The sequence below is a fragment of the Mauremys mutica genome, chromosome 2 (genome assembly GCF_020497125.1).
Source record: "Mauremys mutica isolate MM-2020 ecotype Southern chromosome 2, ASM2049712v1, whole genome shotgun sequence".
Taxonomy (NCBI): domain Eukaryota; kingdom Metazoa; phylum Chordata; order Testudines; family Geoemydidae; genus Mauremys; species Mauremys mutica.
The window spans coordinates 45,637,405-45,659,208 of record NC_059073.1 but is presented as its reverse complement, the minus strand read 5'-3'; the positions used below and the strand labels follow the sequence as shown (position 1 = coordinate 45,659,208).

Here is a 21,804-nt window from a genome sequence, read left to right as displayed (position 1 = left end):
GTCGCCTCTTATTAGTCTCCACTCTGAATTGAAGAGTCCTAATCTTTTCAGTCTCTCCACACATGAAAGTCTTTCCAGATCTCTAATCTATTTCATTGCCCAGCTCTGAATCCCCTGCTAAATCTGTCTGACCGGCTATGGTTCTTGTTCCTGATTCAAAGGAGAAAAGGTCCTTTATATGTGTGAAAGTGAAACTGTATGTTTGGCACAGTAGTTTATTTTAAAAATCATGAGTGGTATACAGTTTTTTTAAAAACTTACTTTCACTGACCTCTTGAAAACAGGCCAGCATAGAGCTGGACAAAATGTCTTCACTGAGTTTGCTGGCAAACCAACAGCAAATAGAAATTTCAAGTAAGGCAGTGACCTAGGATCAAGTCCTTAGTACTAGGAGTCATGTTTTGCTATTCCTGTTAATCTAATTTTCCTATGGTACACTTTGTCTCTAGTTCATATTAAATGAGAGATTGGATGAAGGTATTACAGGGAAATAGTGATTTCAGACGGTTGAACATAGATCTAATGTAAAGGGTTTCTCTGGCAGTCGCAAACTCTGATCCTGGCTTTTTTTCCATTCTCTTAGGTTTCTTTGAATCACACTCTATCCCTCTTCCCCCTTTCATCTTCTAAGGACCAAATTATAGTCATAGGTAGTGTCTCTTGTTCCAGAGGCTTGTGAATTACACAGCAAGCATCATCACAAAATCTTGGTTTCCTTTTCCTAGTTGTAGGGCAAAAAACTTGTTTTCTGGTGCCCATTCTTTTTTCTTGTGTAACTGAAGTAATTGAAAGGTTGGACATTAGGAAAAAGTTCCTAACTGTCAGGGTGGTTAAACACTGGAATAAATTGCCTAGGGAGGTTGTGGAATCTCCATCTCTGGAGATATTTAAGAGTAGGTTAGATAAATGTCTATCAGGGTTGGTCTAGACAGTATTTGGTCCTGCCATGAGGGCAAGGGATTGGACTCGATGACCTCTCGAGGTCCCTTCCAGTCCTAGAATCTATGAATCTATGAAAAAAAGCTTACATAACTTCTCTTTATATCATCTTCTAAGTTTGTCTGATCCCTTCGGATATGATGTCTACATTTTATTTAATTTTGGCTTTTTGATATTTTCACCCTCTCTAAATCTGAGTCACAGTCAGCCAGTCTGCTGGCTGTAGCTACGCCATCCAAAAATCACAGACTGTGCACTGAATTCTTTTGTTTATTTACTTACTGGGTGGGATTGGGGGGGTAGGGGAAGAGGAGGAGACTGAATCTCATCAGTCAGTTATCCCGACTCCTTTTGTGCTTAAGTTTATTAAAAGAATACTCAAAAGCATTCTGAGTCTTGTTTTGGGGAAAAGGTCTCAATCTGTTTGCCCGCGTTCCATCAGCTCATGCCTATCTGAATAAGATCCTGTGCAATACAATCTAACTTTACAATCATGCTTGTTGGCACCATAAATGTTGTTGTTGCACAAGCTCACGGGAGTTAAAACAATGAATAATGTTAAACTGAGAAGTTAAAGTAATCACGTCTCTAAGAAATATCACCTACCGATGAATATCAATACTCCAAGAAGAATCCCAACTGCCATGCCTGTGCTTGGCATCCCAGAATGGTTTTCTACTTTTATAAAACATCTCCCCTCATCGGAACACCTGCAAACGTTTACTGCAGTCAAAGAGAAAAGTCATAAGATTAGTGGAATCGTTTATCAGCCCTATAGAACTGTGCATGAATAGTGCCATTCTCTGTAAATCAGTACCATAAATGCTGTGTGTGTGACGTACCTTGAAGATTCAAGTCTCCTTTCAAAGGTGGTTTTCCGTTGTCGTTAATTATTAACGGAATGCTATACTGTTTCTCCTCTAGATTAGTGCGCTTTGGGGAAAGGTAAGCATGGGTACCTGTCAACATGAAACAGGATGTACATATCAGGACAATGAGGAACTGTAAAACGTGCTCAGTTTCACTAAACACCACCTCCACCTGCAGATGCCCTACTGCCCAGGTCTTTTTTTTTTTTAAATCTAGTGGTTCCCCATTCCATTCAAGCTCCTGTAAAGGGGCTCCAGGACAGATGGGGAATTACCTCCAGGTGCAGACAGCCTGTGTGTCTGGCATTTAGCTGCCTTCATCAGCTCTATGCCACCTCTGCAGGGACCCCAGGCACAGGGGATATTCTAGGACAGGCCGGGGGTGGGGCAGAGGTGGATGTATGAGAAGGAATCAGATGCTCAGGGAGTTCTTACATGTGGTCTGTTCTGCCCCCTGCAAAACCACATAGGGACCTTTATGATCATCTCCTGCAAAACACGGGCCATAGAATCTCACTCAGTGCCTTGTGTATCTTAAGTTCCACAATACACCACCTCTTATATTCAGAAGGAATTCCACATTCATGCAACCATTTCAGAATATCTAAACCAACTGGGTAGGCTATCCTCGCATTACACCCCATGATAACCTAACATGGCAGACTTTCCTAAAAGGTGCCCTCAAGGTCACCTAGCAGGACAGGCCACCCCTTTGATGCAGGCAAACTAAGGCCGTGTAGTGGGGAAGCCTTCTCAAAACATTCTAGCTACAGTACATACCATCAATCTAGAGTCAGATTTTTCACATTGCCATATCCAACATCAAGATATGACCCTTAAAAATGCAATGTCCTGGGAAAAGTCTCTAATGCACAGTTTACTCTAGTTGCTCTGTTTCTTTATCAAAAATGGTTTTATACTGTTTATATTGAAGTAGACTCACAGAGCACTTTGAGTCACGTTTTTCTTCTCTCTTCTTGTCAGAAAAATCCCAGTTTGCTAGCACACTATTAGAGCGTCATCTCTTACAGACAATGGGTTTTATCAATGTAAAATAAAGTCAAATACAACAATCTAAAGTGTTGCAATAATCACATACTCAAATATGTATTACTTTCTCAACACACCTAAATATTTCAATGTATGGTATAAAACACACAAAGGTCAGAATGAAACAGGAATCCAACCATTTCTTAAATATACACAATAAATACATGTACATGCTACATTTTCCATATGATTGAAAAACTTACCATCTATTCTATAAATTTCCCAGTCACTCTTTATATTTTCACTGCCACCGAGAGAAAAAGTGAATTCTGGAGGATACAATTGTTCATCGTCATCAGTGGCCTGGATCTCTGCTCTTTCTCCTCCACGGAGCGGATGGCAGAAGAATAGATGATTACCCTTTGCTAACCGGGGAGGATTATCGTTCACATCTTTTATGTGTATTATGAAGTTTGCTGTGGAGCTCTGAGATGTTTTATCTATAGAATTTTAAATAGTGCAAAATTATACTTCAAGTCATAGACTTCAAATTCACGGTCGCTTGGGGCTGGGTTGTTGCTTTTGCAGCCGCAGTGGCCTTGAAGAGAGTGGGTACGGTGGTGTAACATGAGAGGCAGGTGTCAGAGCTACTCTGTCTGTAGAATACACAGGCAGTCTCTGGAGCCAGAAGTGGTAGCTAGTGTCGCTTTTTAAAAAGGGGGAGGGGAGATTAACACACACCCCTACACTTTTTTAAAAGGGACACTAGCTGCCACTTCTGACTGACTAGTGCTGACTTCTGAGTGCTAACTGGTGAAAGAGGAGATATATTAAGCCACCATATGCAGCAAGCCCTCTTTGGAGCAGGGAACTCCAGCCTTTTATGTTAAGCGTACACAAGCCCCAGCTTTTTGGCTATTCCATGCGTGAGCAAGCAAAAGGCAGGATATGGTTGCCTAAGTAGTCTCCCTTTCTTTGCACATCCATGCAACAGCAGCCACAATCTAGTTCTTCATCTAAGACAGTCTCTTTCCCCAGTAATGTCAACTGTTCTTTTGATATGTCAAAAACAATGGACAGTATTAAATGTTAAGTAATTGCTGTTATGTTCTACTTAGTTAGGGAAACCTGGGTTTATGCCTTAAAAGACAGATTTCAGCCCAAATACATCCCAGTCTTGTTAGCCATTCATGCAGTGTAGATGGCAAAATGAAATCCCCTGCCAGAATAAACAAAAGAAATACTATTTTTCAGTTCACCCCATACAAGTACTGTAGTGCAATCTCTTTATCGTGAAAGTAAAACTTACAAATGTAGAATTATTATATTTTCCACATAACTGCACTCAAAAACAAAACAATGTAAAACTTTAGAGCCTACAAGTCCACTCAGTCTTACTTCTTGTTCAGCCAATTGTTAAGACAGATAAGTTTGTTTACATTTATGGGCGAGAAACTGCCTGCTTCTTATTTACAAAGTCATCTGAAAGTCAAAACAGGCATTCCCATGCCATTGTTGTAGTTGGCATTGCAAGGTATTTGTGTGACAGATATGCTAAACGTTCATATGCCCTTTCATTTTGTATCTTGCATTATCTTGTTTTTATCTTTTTTATGGTGCAAATATTTGTAATCAAAATAGTTATATAAAGTGAGCACTTAACACTTTGTATTCTGTGTTGTAATTGAAATCAATATATTTGAAAATGCAGAAAAACCAAAATATTTGTAATAAATTTAAATTGGTATTCTATTGCAGTTTAACAGTGTGATTAAAACTGCGATTAATTGCAACTTTTTTATCTCACGATTGAGATTTTAAAATCATTTGATAGCCCTAATCCATATTATCAATAATTTGAAGTTTCATTTTACAGAAAGTAATTCCTAAACGAACATATCTTCCCAAGCATAAACAGCAAGATGCGTCAAAAATAATTTGACAATGCAACTTCGATAGCTGTATCAGACAAAGTCACGGTCTTGCTTTTAGCTGTGCATGTAGCCTTGGAAAACATACATGGTGCTTTCATTGCTTACTTTCTTCTGTTGCAGTAACTTGTACTTTGTAGTCACGTTCTACTTCTCGATCCAAAGGAGCAGCAGTATATATCTTTCCAGAATCTGTATCAATCTTCAGCCAGTTTCTCTTGTCGTTTTTCAATGCGTATCTTTACAAAGCATAAATATATATGTGTATATATATTCTGTACCAAGCCATAATAATTTTTATAATGCAAATGTCTCTTCATTGTTTAAACATTAAATTATCTGTACTGATTTAAAAACTATCAGTAAATAGCTTTATTAGTAGAATATCTAAAGGACAAGGATAGAATCCCTTGGGGAAAGTTGATCATCCTTCCACCAAAAAAGAGAGAGAGAACTCAAGAGATGCCCTGGGGTCTTGCCCTTCAGTTAGGGTTAAAGGCAAATGAAAACAATAGGAGACTAGATGCTCAGGGAGGTGCTACTACCACAATCTAAAAGCTGTGCCCTGTATAAAATGCAGTTATAAGAGCTGTATAATTGTGATTTTTTAATGTTCCCAAATAATCGTCTTTTAAATTTTGATTTTAAATTACTCTAGATGCTTAATTTACAAAGAATCTTTAAAATGTGACCTGAGTATAAATTCAGTTTAAAAGTAGTGTACACAGTGTTGTTTGACAATTCACTGAGTATGCAGACAGCTAGCTCAGAGATACGTGTGAACTGCTCCTATTAATCTCAATAGGATTTTAATTCTGAAGACAAATGATGATTTAAATATCAACATTTAATTCTTTCACTACTGACTGAGTTAGCAAAAACATCTAGTTCATGTGCTTATCTATCACTTTTCGACATAGTGGCAGATACTGGAGTAAGATGAAGTAGGGTAGCTGGTTGTTGACTGGGTTTCTAGGGAAGGGAATAAGGAAATCTCATAACATGCAGACAGGATCAATAAAGCTTAGAGTTATGTAAGTCGCTGTTGAATATCACGGCCTTGGTTTAAGGATCTACCCCTTACTGGGGACATTCACAACATCAGTTCCAGGGACAATGACCCCATGACAAACAGCCACAGTAGAAGCCATCTAAACCCATTCCATGACACTTGCACCATTTAGAAGAGAAGCAAGCAAGAGGCCTTAACCATAACGGTCAGCAATAGGGAGTATACTGCCTTTTAGTATAGGATAAAGACAAAAAAATGTTTGTATCTGTATATTCTACCAGGAGGAGGAGAGAGGATTTGTATGAGACACAGTGATAGAAGAAAGTGTAGATAAACTAGACAAGGTGGGTGAGTTAATATCTTTTTTTGGACCAACTTCTGCTGGTGAGAGAGACAAGCTTTTGAGCTTACACAAAGCTCTTCTTCAGGTCTGAGAGACCTTCTAAGATCTCTGTGTAAGCTTGAAAGCTTGTCTTTGCCACCCACAGAAGTTGGTCCAATAGAAGATATTGCCTCCCTCACCTTATCTCTCTAGTATTCTGGGACTGACATGGCTACAACACTACTGTCTGTGGTGAGACATGTATTACAGTCACAGGTTGTGATCATCATGCTTCAATGTTTATGAGTGATTGCTAGTGCATGGCAAAGAGCCACAAGTTGTTACCCTGAGTGTTTCTGCTTCACGCTAATTTATCAGGGGCAGAGAGATTGTCAGCCCATCTTTAAATGCTGTCCTCTAGCTGTCACCATTAGCATTCTCACTCAGACAAACCATGTTAATGGAATCAGTGTAAAATATAGATCATTCATATGTGTGGTGCTGGGAAGACCTGAGGTCAGATTCATCCTTCACGTAACTCCATTAGCTTGCTTGGTGTTTTCCTCAAAACTAGTTAACGTTTTTTATTTTTCCGCAAAACCCTCAGTATGAATTGTACAGGAGTAGTGGCAGAGCATTTTTTGCATCCTAAAGAGAGGCTTAGACTCTGAGAATTGAACTAAAGAAGACTGATTTGAAAAAAAAAATCTAATGTATTATTGAAGACCTGCTTTAGATGTGTTAAACTCTTTGTTTAGTTTGTAGGTGTGTTCTGCTGCATAAAAAGCACTAACACGTGCCTTACTGAAATGAAAAAAAAATCATTGTCCTCTTGCTTATTCTTATTCTCCATCTAGGAATATTTTATACACAACTCATTCATTATTAAACCTACTTGAAACCACAAATCCAGGCAAAATGCATTGTTTTCAAGACAACAGTGCCTTTCTCTGGACATTTACTTTGGCCTATTTTTCATTATTAATCTCATAAACCATGAGCTCCCTTGGAATTATTCTTGCTATAATACAGGTACATACAAAAGGCTCTACCCTAGAGTTTGCTGCAGAGAAGACCATGTACTGCAACAGGAACACACCCAGCTGTTTTTATTATCTTCCACAATCAAATGTAAACTATACATACATTGAAAAAATTGTTGCATTTCCTTGTATTCTATGTTTGGATGCGTCCTCCTCCTAGCACAACAATGCTCTCAACCACAGCATTTCAATCTAGACGCTCACTGGTTTAGGACTAGATTAACAACTGATGTGAGAATCCCAGTCAATGCTAAAACTACAAATAAATAGAAGGTAGGGGTTTTTGTTTGGTTGTGGGGATTTTTGTTTTTTGTTTTACCTTATCTGGTCCCCCTCAGGATCATTGGCTGTCACTGTCATCACCAAAGTACCTACAGGAACATCTTCAAATATGTCTGCTATATAAGTGTTCTTGGAGAAAACTGGCACTTCATTCACATCCACCACAACAACTTTGAAATAGGCTGTGGAGCTTGAATTATACTGTACTCCTTTCACCAAAGGTTCTGGATTTGTGGCCTTGACTGTCAGGTTGTATGCTGAAGACATTTCAAAATCAAGAGCCTGGGGAAATGGGGAGAGATTGCAATAAACAATCATTTCCCTGTTCTCTTCAATAAGGTAAATGGTTGAGGAATCTCTCGTGTATGCCTATAATCTCCAGCTCATTTGAAGATTTCCATCCCTGGGGGAATTGGAAGCACAAGGGTGGGTATTCTCAATGCTGAAGATAAACTAAGAAGTTAAAAGTAAGGCTTTCAGGCAATCTATTGATTCTCCCCTAATGTGAAGCCAACAGACACAATGGTACCATCTCCCCTGCTTTGGAGACAGAGTATACCTTAGGTAATGAAGAGATAGGGCAGACTCATCATGTAGGAGGACAACAGCACGGCACTACAAAGAATTATTTCAAAATGAATAGATCTTGGGGGTGTCCCTCAACAAGTAACATTTCCAGTTAATTTCCAATTCCATTTATAGCAATAATATTTATTGTTACATACAAGAAGACTCTGGCTCATGATTGGTTGAAAACAGTTATGCAATTAGTTAATATATTTATAATGGTTACATCCTTGGAAAGCAATAATACCGAGGTCTAGAACAATGTTAATCAAGAAAACTGAACATGTGAATGACTGCACCCAAAATGGCTGCAGGTGAAGTAATGAAAACTGTATTTTACCCATTAGATGATAAATAATTATTTGTTTGTTTTTGGATCTCTCTAACTTCAACTGCCTTTGAGAAGGTTAATTTCAAAGGAAAAGCACCTCTGGTTTTTAAAGTTATGGTCATAAGACAGAGTTTTCCTGGTAATTCTAATTATATATTCACTGACTTCTTGTTTCAGTGAGCATCATGATTTGTTATCTATAAAGGTAAATATTGACTTTGGCTTTGTCTCAGTCAGCGTTCACTTTAAAAGAAACAAATTCTACATTTGCCCTGCTCCTGAGACATGCTGAGCACCTGCAACTCCCATTGCAAAAGTCAGTATGGGTTGGAAATGCTCACCAGCTCTAAGATTCCATCCCAGAACAGATATCTTTTACTTCTTATGGTTTTACAAACAAATAACTGTGAGACACTGTAATGTTTACTTGGCTTAGTTTTCCGGTGACCTTATCATGATATTGCACAACATGTAATAGAGTGTTTGCGTGAAGAACAAAGATCTACAATACAACATGCCATCATCATATCTTGTGCTATATTCTAAAGAAACAAAAAAGAGTTGCAATAAGGGACATTGAACATACAATGTGTCAACATAACTCCACTGACATCAAAGCAAGTTCCACATAAGGAACAAGCAACCCTTGTGGGAATATTTTATTTTATTGACTAGAATGTGTAATTTATTTCATTCTGGTGTTCTAGTAAAGATTAAAATATAATTTTGAGTCTGTATGGAGTTTGCCTCAGTTGAAGAGACCTGAGTAACAGGAACAACATTTGGTGTAAATGATAAAAGGCATTCACATTTTGAAGGGCAAAGAAAACGTCTCTTTGTGGGTAACTTGTCTGGAAATCAAAACTCTTTGCTGTGTAGAGCTCTACAAACTATTCCGAGCTTTGTTATACTCTATGTGGCATAGGGCTGGGATACACTTAACAGTTCAAACACACTTTCTGCTATGCTACAGCCATTTTGTAAAGAGTTATAGATAGTCTTCTGGCTTCAGTTACCAACTTTTGTTATATGTTGGGCTTCCGCCTCATTTTTTTCATTTTTCTTAGGATGCAGATAGTTTAATTATTGCTACTGTACTGACCACTTCCTCCTAGTTCAATATTCAAAGCTTTAGCTCACTGCTTTACAATGGGGAACCAATGATACACACATTTTAAGCTGTGTTTTCTGGAGATCCATAATTCATCAGCAAGCAGTTAAAAAAAAAGATTACTGGATGTTGTTTAAGAACAAAAAATAAGGCTTAAAGAAAAAATGTACTTGTACTGCTGTAATTTAGGAATTAAAGAGATCCACTTACCTTTTTAATCTTTACAAATCCCCTATTTGTTTGGGGGTCTGTCTCTATAATGAAGTTTTTATTTTGATCTCCCTCTTCAATTTGGTAAATGATTTGAGAGCTCCCAGTGAATGGTTCATCAGCATCTGTAGCTTGAATTTCTAGTATTACTTCTCCTTCTGGAGTATCTTCAAGAATAGTACAATTACCATACTAAAGAGAAAAGATAATTGAAACATGAGACATCAGGAACCATTCAAGGAAATGGGCTTCAGTGCTACAACTTAGTGATGCACAATCATTAATTAGTTCAACCACACAAGGAAATAGAGAAATATTTTCTCTATTTACAGATGAGGCATAAAGAGATTGAGGCTCAGATCCTCAAAGGTATTTCAATACCTAACGCCCATTGAAATCAATGAGAGTTAGGTGCCTAAATGTCTTTGAAGATCTGGCCCAAGGTCACACAGAAAAATTGTGGCAGAACCAGGAATTCCACCCAGTGTCCTGAGTCCCAGTCCACTTCCAAAAAGACCATCCATCCTACTAGCTTAGGTAAACATCTGAGTTATAAACTCAAAAAGCTGAGTTATGTCAGTCAACTGGCTAGAGTGCCCCATTCAATTGGCAAGGATGGGTAGTGGTTTCTATACCAGCCTTAAGTGGGTACTTTCTATTCAGTTAACCATCAGGGATTTCACCCTCAATCATTCTTTAATTAAAAGTGCCTATTTGAAATTTCTAGGCCCTTGTACAAACCTTACACAAAAGATACATTGGACATATGTCAACAATAAACCTCCCTAACTGCCAACATGCTCCTTAAAGATTTTTTTCCTTAACACTTGAATTAATTTTCAAAAATAAGTAATACTTCTCATGCAAGCAGTGGTTAGATTTATTTTTTTTAATTTATAAATGTTTGTATCTTTTAAATAGATCATAATTATAACTATGTATTTGTATGGTTCATATTGCTATTATTTCAGAAAAGGAATTGCAGAATATTATTTAATTGAAATCAAATATCTGTAAAATTAAGTCAAAGGTGTAATTGATGGCATAATCTGGCCTTTGACATGTTTCCTCCAACTATTTAATCTGCCTCAAATAGCTTGTTACAATTTTTTTTCTATAGTTCTTTTATTAAAAACCTTACATCCTTGTAGTCTAGAAACTGAAGGGATGCTGCCAGGTTAAGATATATATATATAGATATAGATATATATAGATATAGATATATATAGATATAGATATATATAAAACATTATTTCTGTATTACTAGAAACATTTTAGTTTTCTAAAACTGAGCAAACTTTCTAAATCTAATCCATTCTTCACCATTCATGTTCTTTGTCTTTTGTGCTTTCTCTTTGCAGAAAGAAAATAGACTGGTCAGTTTCACTTGTGATTACAGTTAATTTCACTTTCTGGTGCATATGCACTAGCATTATTTTTGCAATGGTATTGGGGGAAATATTAAATCAAATATATTTTACATTAAGCCATTTTAATCCATTTCATTTCCACTCCCCTTCCCCCCTTTATAAAAGCTAAATTTCAGGTCTGAATTCCCAATATTGTCCCTTTAAATGAGCAGTATAAATTTTAACTTATTTTCATACTTTAGAATGAACTACCAGATTTGTGTATCTAAATGTGTTTACCACAGCTATTTAGATCTCATAGACAGGCCTTGCTGCAGAGGCATAATGTTATCGCTACTGCTCACTAGCAGCCTTAACCAATTACCATTGTAGTTAACGGAAAGACTCCCACTGACTTCAGCAGGCATTGGATCTGGCCATAGCTTTAGTAAAAGTTTGTCTTGTAACATCAGAAACAATATTGTGAGGAATACTCACGTCTGATTTTTCAAAGATGGGAATCTGATCATTGATGTCAATGACATTTATTTTCACATCACACAATGTTGTGAACACTGTACAAAACAGAATAAAGCATGTCACAAGCAACATTTCTGCAGAAAACCTGAGGTGTTTTTTTTTCAAGTGTCCACAATGCAATAGGCATTGTACAAGCATACGACATGGCAATTCAACAACGTAGCAATCAAAGCAAAATCCTACTGCTGTCAGAAAGCCTGGCCACAAGATATTGGGAGTCACAATTAGTTTATACTTTGACAAGGATTTCCTCAGTCTCTCCTTGCCTCTTCCTAGTTCTCTCAATATTTCCTCCATCCTCACTCTCATTCCTTTTTCCCAATTTACTTTCACCTCACCCCCATCAGGAGCAGGAAGATAATGAATCTTCTGTGTTCTTCATAACATGGAGATTGCAAGGAGACTCCTCCCTCCCCCATCCAGAGATATCAGTCTTTTTTTCCCCTATGTGGGTCATCAGAGAACATTCTGGTCTTTGCTTATAGCTGGGCCTAAACTAGGTTTAACTAACAGAATGCCAATCAGTGAACTCAGACAGCAGCAGACCTCACAGCCTTGTTTTAAATCCTGGAATGTGCTACAAATGGGGAGAGCCCTTAGTTGGTTTTATGAGTCCAAAAAGCTTGCTCTGGTTGACTGTAAATTGTTCAGACATAGTCAGATCCCAGTATTTTCATCATGTACGTCATAAACCAGGAGTCAGTGAATATCCTAAACAAAATAGTTTAGATATAATTCTAAATGAGCTTCCAAAGCCAACAACCAAGCCTTTTGAAGTTCTCCTATCATTTGTTTAAACCATGCTGTTTCATTAATGTAAGAGAAATGTAATCCTGCTTACTCTGTGTGCTTCTATCTCCTATGGAGGTCAGTGTAAATTTTGTAAGTTTTGCTTGGCTAAGAACTTCAGGATGAAGCCCTTAATCTTTAATGGGAAAATGTACATACTTTCTATTCAGTTAACCATCAGGGATTTGTGAGTTCTTGGATAATGAGTCTTGCAAAACCTTTTTGAAGATGAACTTTTGTTCTGAATATTTGTATAAACCATCTGGACTCTCTGGCCAGCTGCACTGAACTCACTGAAGTTTCTTCAGTGAGACATTAATGCTTTCCAATAAAACCAGTGGAAACATCACAAATCATGCAATCCCTTCAGAGATTCCCATGCAATAGAAAACCTCTTACTGGAGAATTCTAGTGAACCCTCTGCCCTAGTGCTTGCTGAATTTAATTATCACATTATGAGTCATTTCTCTGTGCATCTTTAAAACAATTAAGTAAAATTCAGTAAGAAGAGCGGCCCTCAATACTGCTGCTGCCTGTAATGCCCTGTCTGGGAATCACTTAACATGAACATCATGGATACTGAACACTGAAACAGGAAGGCTGATGAATGAAATTATTTCAGTGTGTGATGGGCTGTTTGTACTGACCTTTATCTGTCACCTCCACCGTTACAGAATAATTTGAAGCAACCTGCTTGTTTAATAAATATCTAGATAACTGGAAAGTCCCAGCTTCTTGCTGGATAATAAAGAGGCTATCTGAAGGGATTTTGGGGTTCTGGTCCACAATACGGAACTGCAGGCGAGAATTAAGAGTGTTTTCTTTATCCATGTCTGTAGCATGCAGAGTTCCAATATTGCTCCCTAGGGTCAAGGAAAGAATGAAGTCAGTTAGATAACACATCTGTCAATATATCCTACTTTTCCATTGAATCAAATACTATGGACAATGCCACTAGTAGGAATATAACAGATATCATAAAAATGCCAGTTGCCTGGAAAATACTGTTTGCAGTGTTATTGTAGCCATGTAGCCAGGATATTACAGAGACAAGGTGAACAAGTATGGCAGGCTTCACTCACCACAAGGGGCCCCTCCTTGTGGTGCCTCCTTGTGGATTAGCTCCACTCAGGTCTGATGCCCCCTTCCTTGCACCATGGCCCCTCTCTCTCTGGGCTCGGGGTACTACTTCTTTTTTAATCAGCCCCTCCAGCGAAGTCACTATACTCCTCCCCTTCTGAGGTAACAGTCTCTCCAGACCAGATTGTGCAGCTGGCATCTCCGCCACTCCTGTGTCACTTCCCAGTAGCTGGTAGGAGAACCCAGGCCTGCCCTCTACACTGGGTTCCATCCCAGGGACCCTACAACAAACAGCCCAGGTCTGCATAGTCCTACCCCTTGCTGCTGTTTCCCTGGGCTTCTTCTTAGTTAGCCCTCACAGGCTTCCTTTCCCCACAACTGCTCTGGGATTTACCCTTCTGTTAGGGCTAGAAACCCAGGGCTTATTCTTCCTCCTGGGTTTTCACCTCTCTTCCTCTCTGCTCCCAGGGATTGACTGCAGGCCCTTTCCCTGCAGCCTTCTTCTGCTGCAAACTTTCTGGTTTTATAATCCAGCCTATGCCAGCCCAGCTGGTTTCTTGTTCAGTTAGGCCTGGCTGTCCCTCCAGGTGCAGCCAGGTACCCTGGCTCCTCAGGTCCATGTTAAACCTTTCCAGGTGTGTGTGGGGTTGGAACCCCATCACAGTGAGGTAATAGCTTTTATTGGACCAATTTCTGTTGGTTCAAGCTACTCAGAGCTCCTCTTCAGATCTTGAAAAGGTACTCAGAGTGTCACAGGTAAATACAAGGTGGACAGATTGTTCCATAATCCTGCAATAACAACAGATGCAAAACCTGCAGATATATCTCTACTGCTACAGTGATCTGCATCCCCCACAACACACATTTTAAGATGCATGAGTCCCACACGTACATGTCACAGCATATGGTGTAACTCATAGTGCACTAAATACCCCAATTACAACTATGTGGGTAAAACTAGACACTTGCTACATTCTCAGATGAATTCACACAGAAAGATGATAAAAGACAAAAATACCATATCACCCATGGGCACACACTTTTCACAAAACAATCATTCATCTGACCTCTCAGTCCTCATCCTCAAAGGAAATCTGCACAACACTTTCAAAAGATGAAGCTGAGAACTTAAATTCATAACTTTGCTAGACACTAAAAATCATGGTCTTAATAAAAATATTGGATTTATAGTTACAACAATCTGTAATCCACAAACCCCCCTTTTTTGTCCTATGACTGCAGAGGTGTTAAGTGGCCACTTCAACTTGAATAGTCTCTTCAGGGGCGGCTCCAGGCCCCAGCACGCCAAGTGCATGCTTGGGGCTGCAAGCCACTGGGGGCGCTCCGCCGGTCGCCATAAGGCGGCAGGCAGGCTGCCTTCGGCGGCTTGCCTGCGGAGGGTCCGCTGGTCCCACGGCTTCAGACCTCCCGCAGGCCCTGAAGCAGCAGGACCAGCGGACCCTCCGCAGGCAAGCCGCCGAAGGCAGCCTGCCTGCCGTGCTTGGGGTGGCAAAATGCCTAGAGCCGCCCCTGGGTCTCTTACAATGTGTGTTAACCACTTATGCTAAACAATCTGTTCCACCTTGTATTGAGCTGTGACCCTCTAAGTACCTTCCCCAGACCTGAAGAAGAGCTCTGTCTAGTTCAAAAGCCTGTGTCCTTCGCCAACAGAAGTTGGTTCAATAAAAGATATTACCTGACCCACCTTTTCTCTGGAAAATACAGTAAAGAAACACAGGTTTCAGAGTAGCAGCCGTGTTAGTCTGTATCCGCAAAAAGAACAGGAGTACTTGTGGCACCTTAAAGACTAACACATTTATTTTAGCATGAGCTTTCATGAGCTGCAGCTCACTTCTTCGGATGCATAGAATGGAACACACAGACAGGGGAAATTTATACATACAGAGAACATGAAAAGGTGGAAGTATGCATACCAACAGGCAGAGTCTAATCAATTGAGATGAGCTATCGTTAGCAGGAGGAAAAAAAAAACTTTTTGAAGTGATAATTAAGATGGCCCATAGAAGGTGTGAGGAGAACTTAACATAGGGAAATAGATTCAATTGGTGTAATGACCCAACCATTCCCAGTCTTTGTTTAGGCCACAGTTAATAGTATCTAGTTTGCATATTAATTCAAGTTCAGTAGTTTCTCTTTGGAGTCTGTTTTTGAAGTTTTTTTGTTGCAAAATTGCCACCTTCAAGTCTGTCACTGAGTGGTTAGAGAGGTTGAAGTGTTCTCCCACTGGTTTTTGAATGTTATGATTCCTGATGTCAGATTTGTGTCCATTTATTCTTTTGCGTAGAGACTGTCCGGTTTGGCCAATGTACATGGCAGAGGGGCATTGCTGGCACATGATGGCATATATCACGTTGGTAGATGTGCAGGTGTACGAGCCCCTGATGGCGTGTCTGATGTGATTAGGTCCTATGATGGTGTCACTTGAATGGATATGTGGACAGAGCTGGCATCGGGCTTTGTTGCAAGGATAGGTTCCTGGGTTAGTGTTTATGTTGTATGGTGTGCGGTTGCTGGTGAGTATTTGCTTCAGGTTGGGAGGCTGTCTATAAGCGAGAACTGGCCTGTCTCCCAAGATCTGTGAGAGTCCATAACAGGACTTATAGCTTATAGCATGAGCTTTCGTGCAGTTTCTCTTTGGAGTCTGTTTTTGAAGTTTTTTTGTTGCAAAATTGCCTTAACAGGACTCTCACAGATCTTGGGAGTCATTACACCAATTGAATCTATTTCCCTATGTTAAGTTCTCCTCACACCTTCTATGGGCCATCTTAATTATCACTTCAAAAAGTTTTTTTTTCCTCCTGCTAACAATAGCTCATCTCAATTGATTAGACTCTGCCTGTTGGTATGCATACTTCCACCTTTTCATGTTCTCTGTATGTATAAATTTCCCCTGTCTGTGTGTTCCATTCTATGCATCCGAAGAAGTGAGCTGCAGCTCACGAAAGCTCATGCTAAAATAAATTTGTTAGTCTTTAAGGTGCCACAAGTACTCCTGTTCTTTTTAAAGAAACACAGTAACTTTATATTAAAGCTATGCATCAACATAGCTCAATCAACAGTTATGGGGTTGATGCAGGAATTAGTGCGTGCAATTCTATGGCCCGTGTTGTGCAAGATGTCAGAGTAGATTATCATAATGGGGTGTTCTTGCCTTAAATTCTCTGAACAAGTAATGTAGAGACTTAGGGACAGATTTCACTAACGTTGATGTAAATCAGAAGTAACACCACTGAAATTAATGGAGTTACACCAATGTAGCATCCATATAAGGGATAGGAGAATCAAAGTACTTATCCAGTGAGAGTAAACCATATTTTTAATCTTAAAAAAGGAAAGCAAATTCTATTGTACATTTTAGCATTGTGATTGTAGGAGAGCACAAAATTGTATTTTAAATGATTTGATTTTGCAACTCTCACTCACCATAACTAGCTCGGTTGCACAAACAATCCAACTGTAGTCAGTGGGACAATTTGCATGAATAAGCACTATTCAAAGTGAATTAATGTGACAGAATTGGGCCCTGAAATTGTTAATTCTAGTTTCATCAGATGGAAACAATGTTCAGACAGTGAGAACGATTTATATAATAGTTACCTTCATGATGTCTTACCTAATCCTTCATTCTCCTGAACTTCAAATATAGTCAAAGCATTCTGGCACACAGGAGGATTATCATTAATGTCTTCAACCTGAACGAAGATTAACAAAGGCCGGCCCAGTTCCTCTCCTTTATCATCTTTTGCAGTTGCAAAGAATGAATACTACAATGATAATATTGCAATTAGGAATAATAAACGCAATAACTATAATAGCTTCCATTTAAAGGGATTGCAATGAAAATCTTGCTACCAAATGAAAGCTCTTTCTGTATGTCTTAATAACATTTTCATCTATTTTAATACTAATTACTTATAGACTCTTATATGGTATCTATTACCATGTTATCTGAATGCCTCACAATTCATTAATGCATTTATTCTCCCAGCACTCAGGAGAGGCAGGAAAACATTGTTCTCTCCATTTCACCGATGAGTAACTCAGATACAGAGAGGTGAAGTGCACAAGACATCTGTGCGAGAGCTGAAACAGAATCTATGGGTGACATCCTAGCATCAATGAAGTCAATGGCAAAACTCCCATTGATTTCAATGGATTGGGATTTCACCCTATATCTCCATCTAGTCCCAGGCCAGTGTCAGTTACAACCACAAGGCTATCCTTCCTCTCTGTGGCCACAATTTAGTAAGGAATTTAAGAATGTGCCTAACTTTAAGCATATGATTAGTCGCATAGAAGTGTTTAAAGTTAGACACCTGCTTATGTTCCTTGAAGAATTAGGGCCTAAAACTGTATTCTCTCCTGGAAATACTTATTCTACCTTCAGAAGTAGGCAAATGATCACGGTTTTATTCATTCAATTTCTTTTTCATGCCCCTCTTGATGAGGCATTGCTGTGAGGTCAGCAAATTCCCAGGCAAATGCTGACTGTACAGTTAGAGAAAACAAACTGAGAAATGCTATGGAAGGTACCATTTTTTAAATTAAACAGGAAACACAAAATGGTGAGGGAGATCAAATCCCTTTAGATATGCTGACTGGTCACTAGGTAGTATTTTAGCAATTCTTTCAACATCACAAGAAGGGAGATTTATAGCCTGAAAGCTTATAAATTATACAATGTATTTATTGGCCCATAGAAAGCAATATGTTTAATACCAAAATAGACTCACTTTAATTCCATGATGAACCTAATGTCAGCATCGTGGACTATTCCTGGGGCTAAATTAAAATGCAGCTCTTCAATTTTGTGTTTATTCAAGATGACAGGCTAGATCCTGTCACCTTGGGTATGTCTACCCTGCCATTAAAAACCGGTGGCTGACCTGTACCAGCTGACTTGGGCTCGCGAGGCTCAGGCTAAGGGGCTGTTTAATTGCAGCATAGACGCTCGGGCTGTGAAGTGGGAGGGTCCCAGAGCTCAGGCTGCAGCCCAAGCCCGAACATCTACACTGCAGTTAAACATCCCTTAGCCCGAGTCAACAGGCACGGACCTGCCATGGGTTTTTAACTGCAGTGTAGACATGCCCTCAGTTCCAGTCACAGGCGCAGGGCTGGCTCCAGGCGCCAGCCCAGCAAGTAGGTGCTTGGGGCAGCCAACAGAGAGGGGCGGCACGTCCTGGTCTTCGGTGGGAATTCGGTGGTGGGTCCCTCACTCCCTCTCAGAGTGAAGGACCAGCCGCCGAATTGCTGCCAAAGACTGAAGCAGCAATGGTAGAGCTGATCGCAATCACGGCTTTTTTTTCTCTTTCTCTCTTTTTGCTGCTTGGGGCGGCAAAAACCCTGGAGCCAGCCCTGCACAGGCTCCAACTTTCAGCTTTCCCCGCTCTACCCTGAGACCTCACCCCCACTCAGCCCTTTCCCCCAAAGCCCCACTCTCACTTCACCTCTTCCAACCCCAGCTCCTTCCCCTCCCCTCCAGTACCTCCCACCCGCCACTGAACAACTGATTGGCGGTGAGTAGGAGGCACTGCGAGGGACGGGGAGGAGCTGATCAGCGGGGCCCACCAAACAGCTAATTGGCAGGTGGCTGGTGGGAGATATATTTTTTTCAAGGGGTGTTCCAGCCCCGGAGAACCCCCAGAGTCAGCACCTATGGTTCCAGTCCACTGGCACAAAACAGTCATAAGGCTGGTGGATACAGCTGTCTCATGATTCCCCAGCATGGGGGAAATCCCAGGTGGTGTCAGGCCAGCATAGCAGCTCCTGTGCCCAACCCCCCCTTCCCACTCTCCCCTCTAGCGAAGGATCTATGGGCCGAGACAAGGGAGCTTAGCCAAAGGGCTGCTGCATTCTAGTGAACCCCAGGTGCTAGACACACCTCTTAAAGCCACTGACAACTGGCACAACTTGGAGCAGCCCTGGGATTACAGTTGCTGTTCAAATTTAAAGGGTTCTTTGTATGAACACTTGCTTTTAATTAGTGAAGCACATGCATGTGTGTGCTGTTAAATCTTAGCCCTAGCTGATGTAGGCTACACAGACTACACACGGCTAATTTCTTTTCTCTTTATGGAAAGAATGTGTAGGAATATACCTGGAGAGAGAGAGAGAGAGTCTGATAACATCTGTTGTTGGGTAAACTCTTCATTATCTTTACAATAAGTTCATTTCTTTTGTTTTGCCTATTGTGAAGAGATGCCTCCCCACCCCACCTCTTGGAGAAGAAAGGCAGGAAGACTTGAGAGAGTTAAGAATTCCACCCACCAGCAAAGCCACAGTCCACCACTCGATCAGTTACTATAACACTGTCTCTGTACACAGCACATGTTCTGTGCAATTCAGGGTAGGCTGTGAAAACTGCAATAACTACAGAACTCGTGTTGCTTTAGAAAGAAATACTATAAAGTGCTGAATTAATGGCTGTTGGGTGGATGAATGCAGTGTAGTGTGATGGGCATGCCTGCTGGTAAATTGCCTGAGAGTCCATGGCTATCAAGTCACTCAAATTCATCCAGAAACCATATCAAATTAAACATATCTTTCCTCTTTCTCCTCCCTCTCCCACCACTAACTCTCCAACATTTACACGCCCAGCTACTATTGAGTCTCAGACTTTGGGCTACTGCATCAGTCAGGTTTCTCATGTTTACTTACCAATTCCTTTTCTTCCCTATCCAAGGGTTCAGTCACATAAATCGTCCCACTCTGATCAATTGTAAATGGGAACCTGGGCAGCCTCTCCCTTTGCAGAAGGTCATATTTTGCACCTGGCTCATTCCACTGCACCTAAAATCCCCAGAACGAGTTAAAACAAAGGATTAGAAGTGTGGACTGAGATTCAGCTGGTTGAAGCACTGGGAATGAAAAGGAAAAGATAGATTTTCTGGTTTGCACATTATTTTATTTTAGGTCATAAACCTAACCATTTGGCAGGCCTTGGAACTGGGACTCCAAGGCCCAGATGATGGTCCCAGCTCTGCCACTGGTCTGCTGAATGACCTTGGACAAGTCACTCTCTTTGCCTCAGTTTCCTTATCTGTAAAATGTGTATAATAACACTTACCTCCTTTTAAAAGCACCTTGAGCTCTACAAATGAAAAGTGCTGTGTAAGAACAAGGTATATTATTACAGTATTGTAATGGCATCATGCTAATTTACAGCCAACTTCTGTGCTTTTGCTCTTGAGCTTTAGTCACCTAAGCAGTTTGGGTTCAGAGATGGAAGTGTAGAGTGGCAAGTCAAATCTTAGGGGAGGAGGAGGTGATACACATAAAATTATCTGACTGGTCTGGCACATAGTCTGATCTCCCAGGGACTTTAGGGGCTGAACCACTACTGTTTCCTCATGGATGGGGTGAGGTGGGTGAGCATAACCAACCCTGCAACTGAAGAAGTTGGAGGACATTCCATCAGTGGAACTTGAGAGAGTTTTCCTCCCTGCTGGGCACCCTCCCATGAGTTTGTCTGCGAGAGAGGCAATCAAGCCCTACATTTGCTATTCCCGGTGCTAGTACCTAGCACTACCCATATTTTTCCCAACTGTTGAATTCCCCATCTGTAAAAATCCTCCCTGCATTCTTTAAAAGACTAATTCTCTGTTACATCAATGAGCTCTTGCTTTCGTAATTCATATTGTGCCAAACAGCGTTGGAATGAGTATTCTTTCTGTTCCTTTGAGTTTTCTATACATCAGCAGAATTCCTTATGCATTGCCTGCAGTTCATAGAATATACCAAGACTAGTACTTTCGGTAAACTTGAGTGGGAAAATCCTTGTGTCACTGTAACATTAATATTGCTCTGGTCTGTACCTTAATCATCTCCCTAGCATCCATTTCAGAATAAGGATATTATAGGGAAATCGACACTAACGCCCTCTTCCAGTTTGTGTAAAATATGCCCAAGGGGCCAAATCTTGAAATCCATATTCCATTTTTACTCAGTCCTTCCTCAGCCCAAACTCCCATGGACTGCAATATCCAACACGGAAGATATACCGAAGTCTTGATAACTGGAAGAAGATCCTGCAGCTGGCAGGGAACATTTAAGGCTTATAGAAGCACTGACATTAGTCATTTCTGTGATTTCTAGATCCTACCTGCGTGATAGCGATGGGATGAGGCTCAGTAGAGTTTTCTTTGATAGATACTTTCGGAGGTGCCTTCCAAATGTTCTCCTTCACAGTTATTTCCACATCAGTGTTACTGGTTAAAGCGTTCTCTGACATTCCTGCCAAATCCTTCACTGTGACAACAAGGGTGAACGTAGCCTGCTTTTGGGGATTTAATAAACGAGAACCTAGAGAACAAAACAAAGAGACATGAGAGAAACTTAGCAAAAGCTCTGTTACTGGTACATTGTTTAGCTGCAGAGAAATCCCAACCTCTGCTTTGCATGCGTCCATTGCGGTATCTT

General features: G+C 40.3%; 1 protein-coding gene across 1 annotated transcript in view; it reads right to left on the bottom strand.

Annotated features, from left to right (window-relative positions):
- The window catches only part of CDH17 (cadherin 17), a 45,995-nt gene that overhangs the window by 1,193 nt on the left and 22,998 nt on the right, over positions 1 to 21,804 (bottom strand). The window contains exons 7-17 of the mRNA XM_045005925.1: positions 21,488 to 21,687; positions 20,044 to 20,175; positions 17,000 to 17,150; positions 12,933 to 13,148; positions 11,455 to 11,531; positions 9,608 to 9,799; positions 7,426 to 7,670; positions 4,838 to 4,968; positions 3,062 to 3,298; positions 1,782 to 1,898; positions 1,546 to 1,662 (exon numbers count right to left, since the gene is read on the bottom strand). Coding sequence (XP_044861860.1) covers positions 1,546 to 1,662; positions 1,782 to 1,898; positions 3,062 to 3,298; positions 4,838 to 4,968; positions 7,426 to 7,670; positions 9,608 to 9,799; positions 11,455 to 11,531; positions 12,933 to 13,148; positions 17,000 to 17,150; positions 20,044 to 20,175; positions 21,488 to 21,687 — 1,815 coding nt within the window. The remainder of the gene's footprint in view (positions 1 to 1,545; positions 1,663 to 1,781; positions 1,899 to 3,061; positions 3,299 to 4,837; positions 4,969 to 7,425; positions 7,671 to 9,607; positions 9,800 to 11,454; positions 11,532 to 12,932; positions 13,149 to 16,999; positions 17,151 to 20,043; positions 20,176 to 21,487; positions 21,688 to 21,804) is intronic.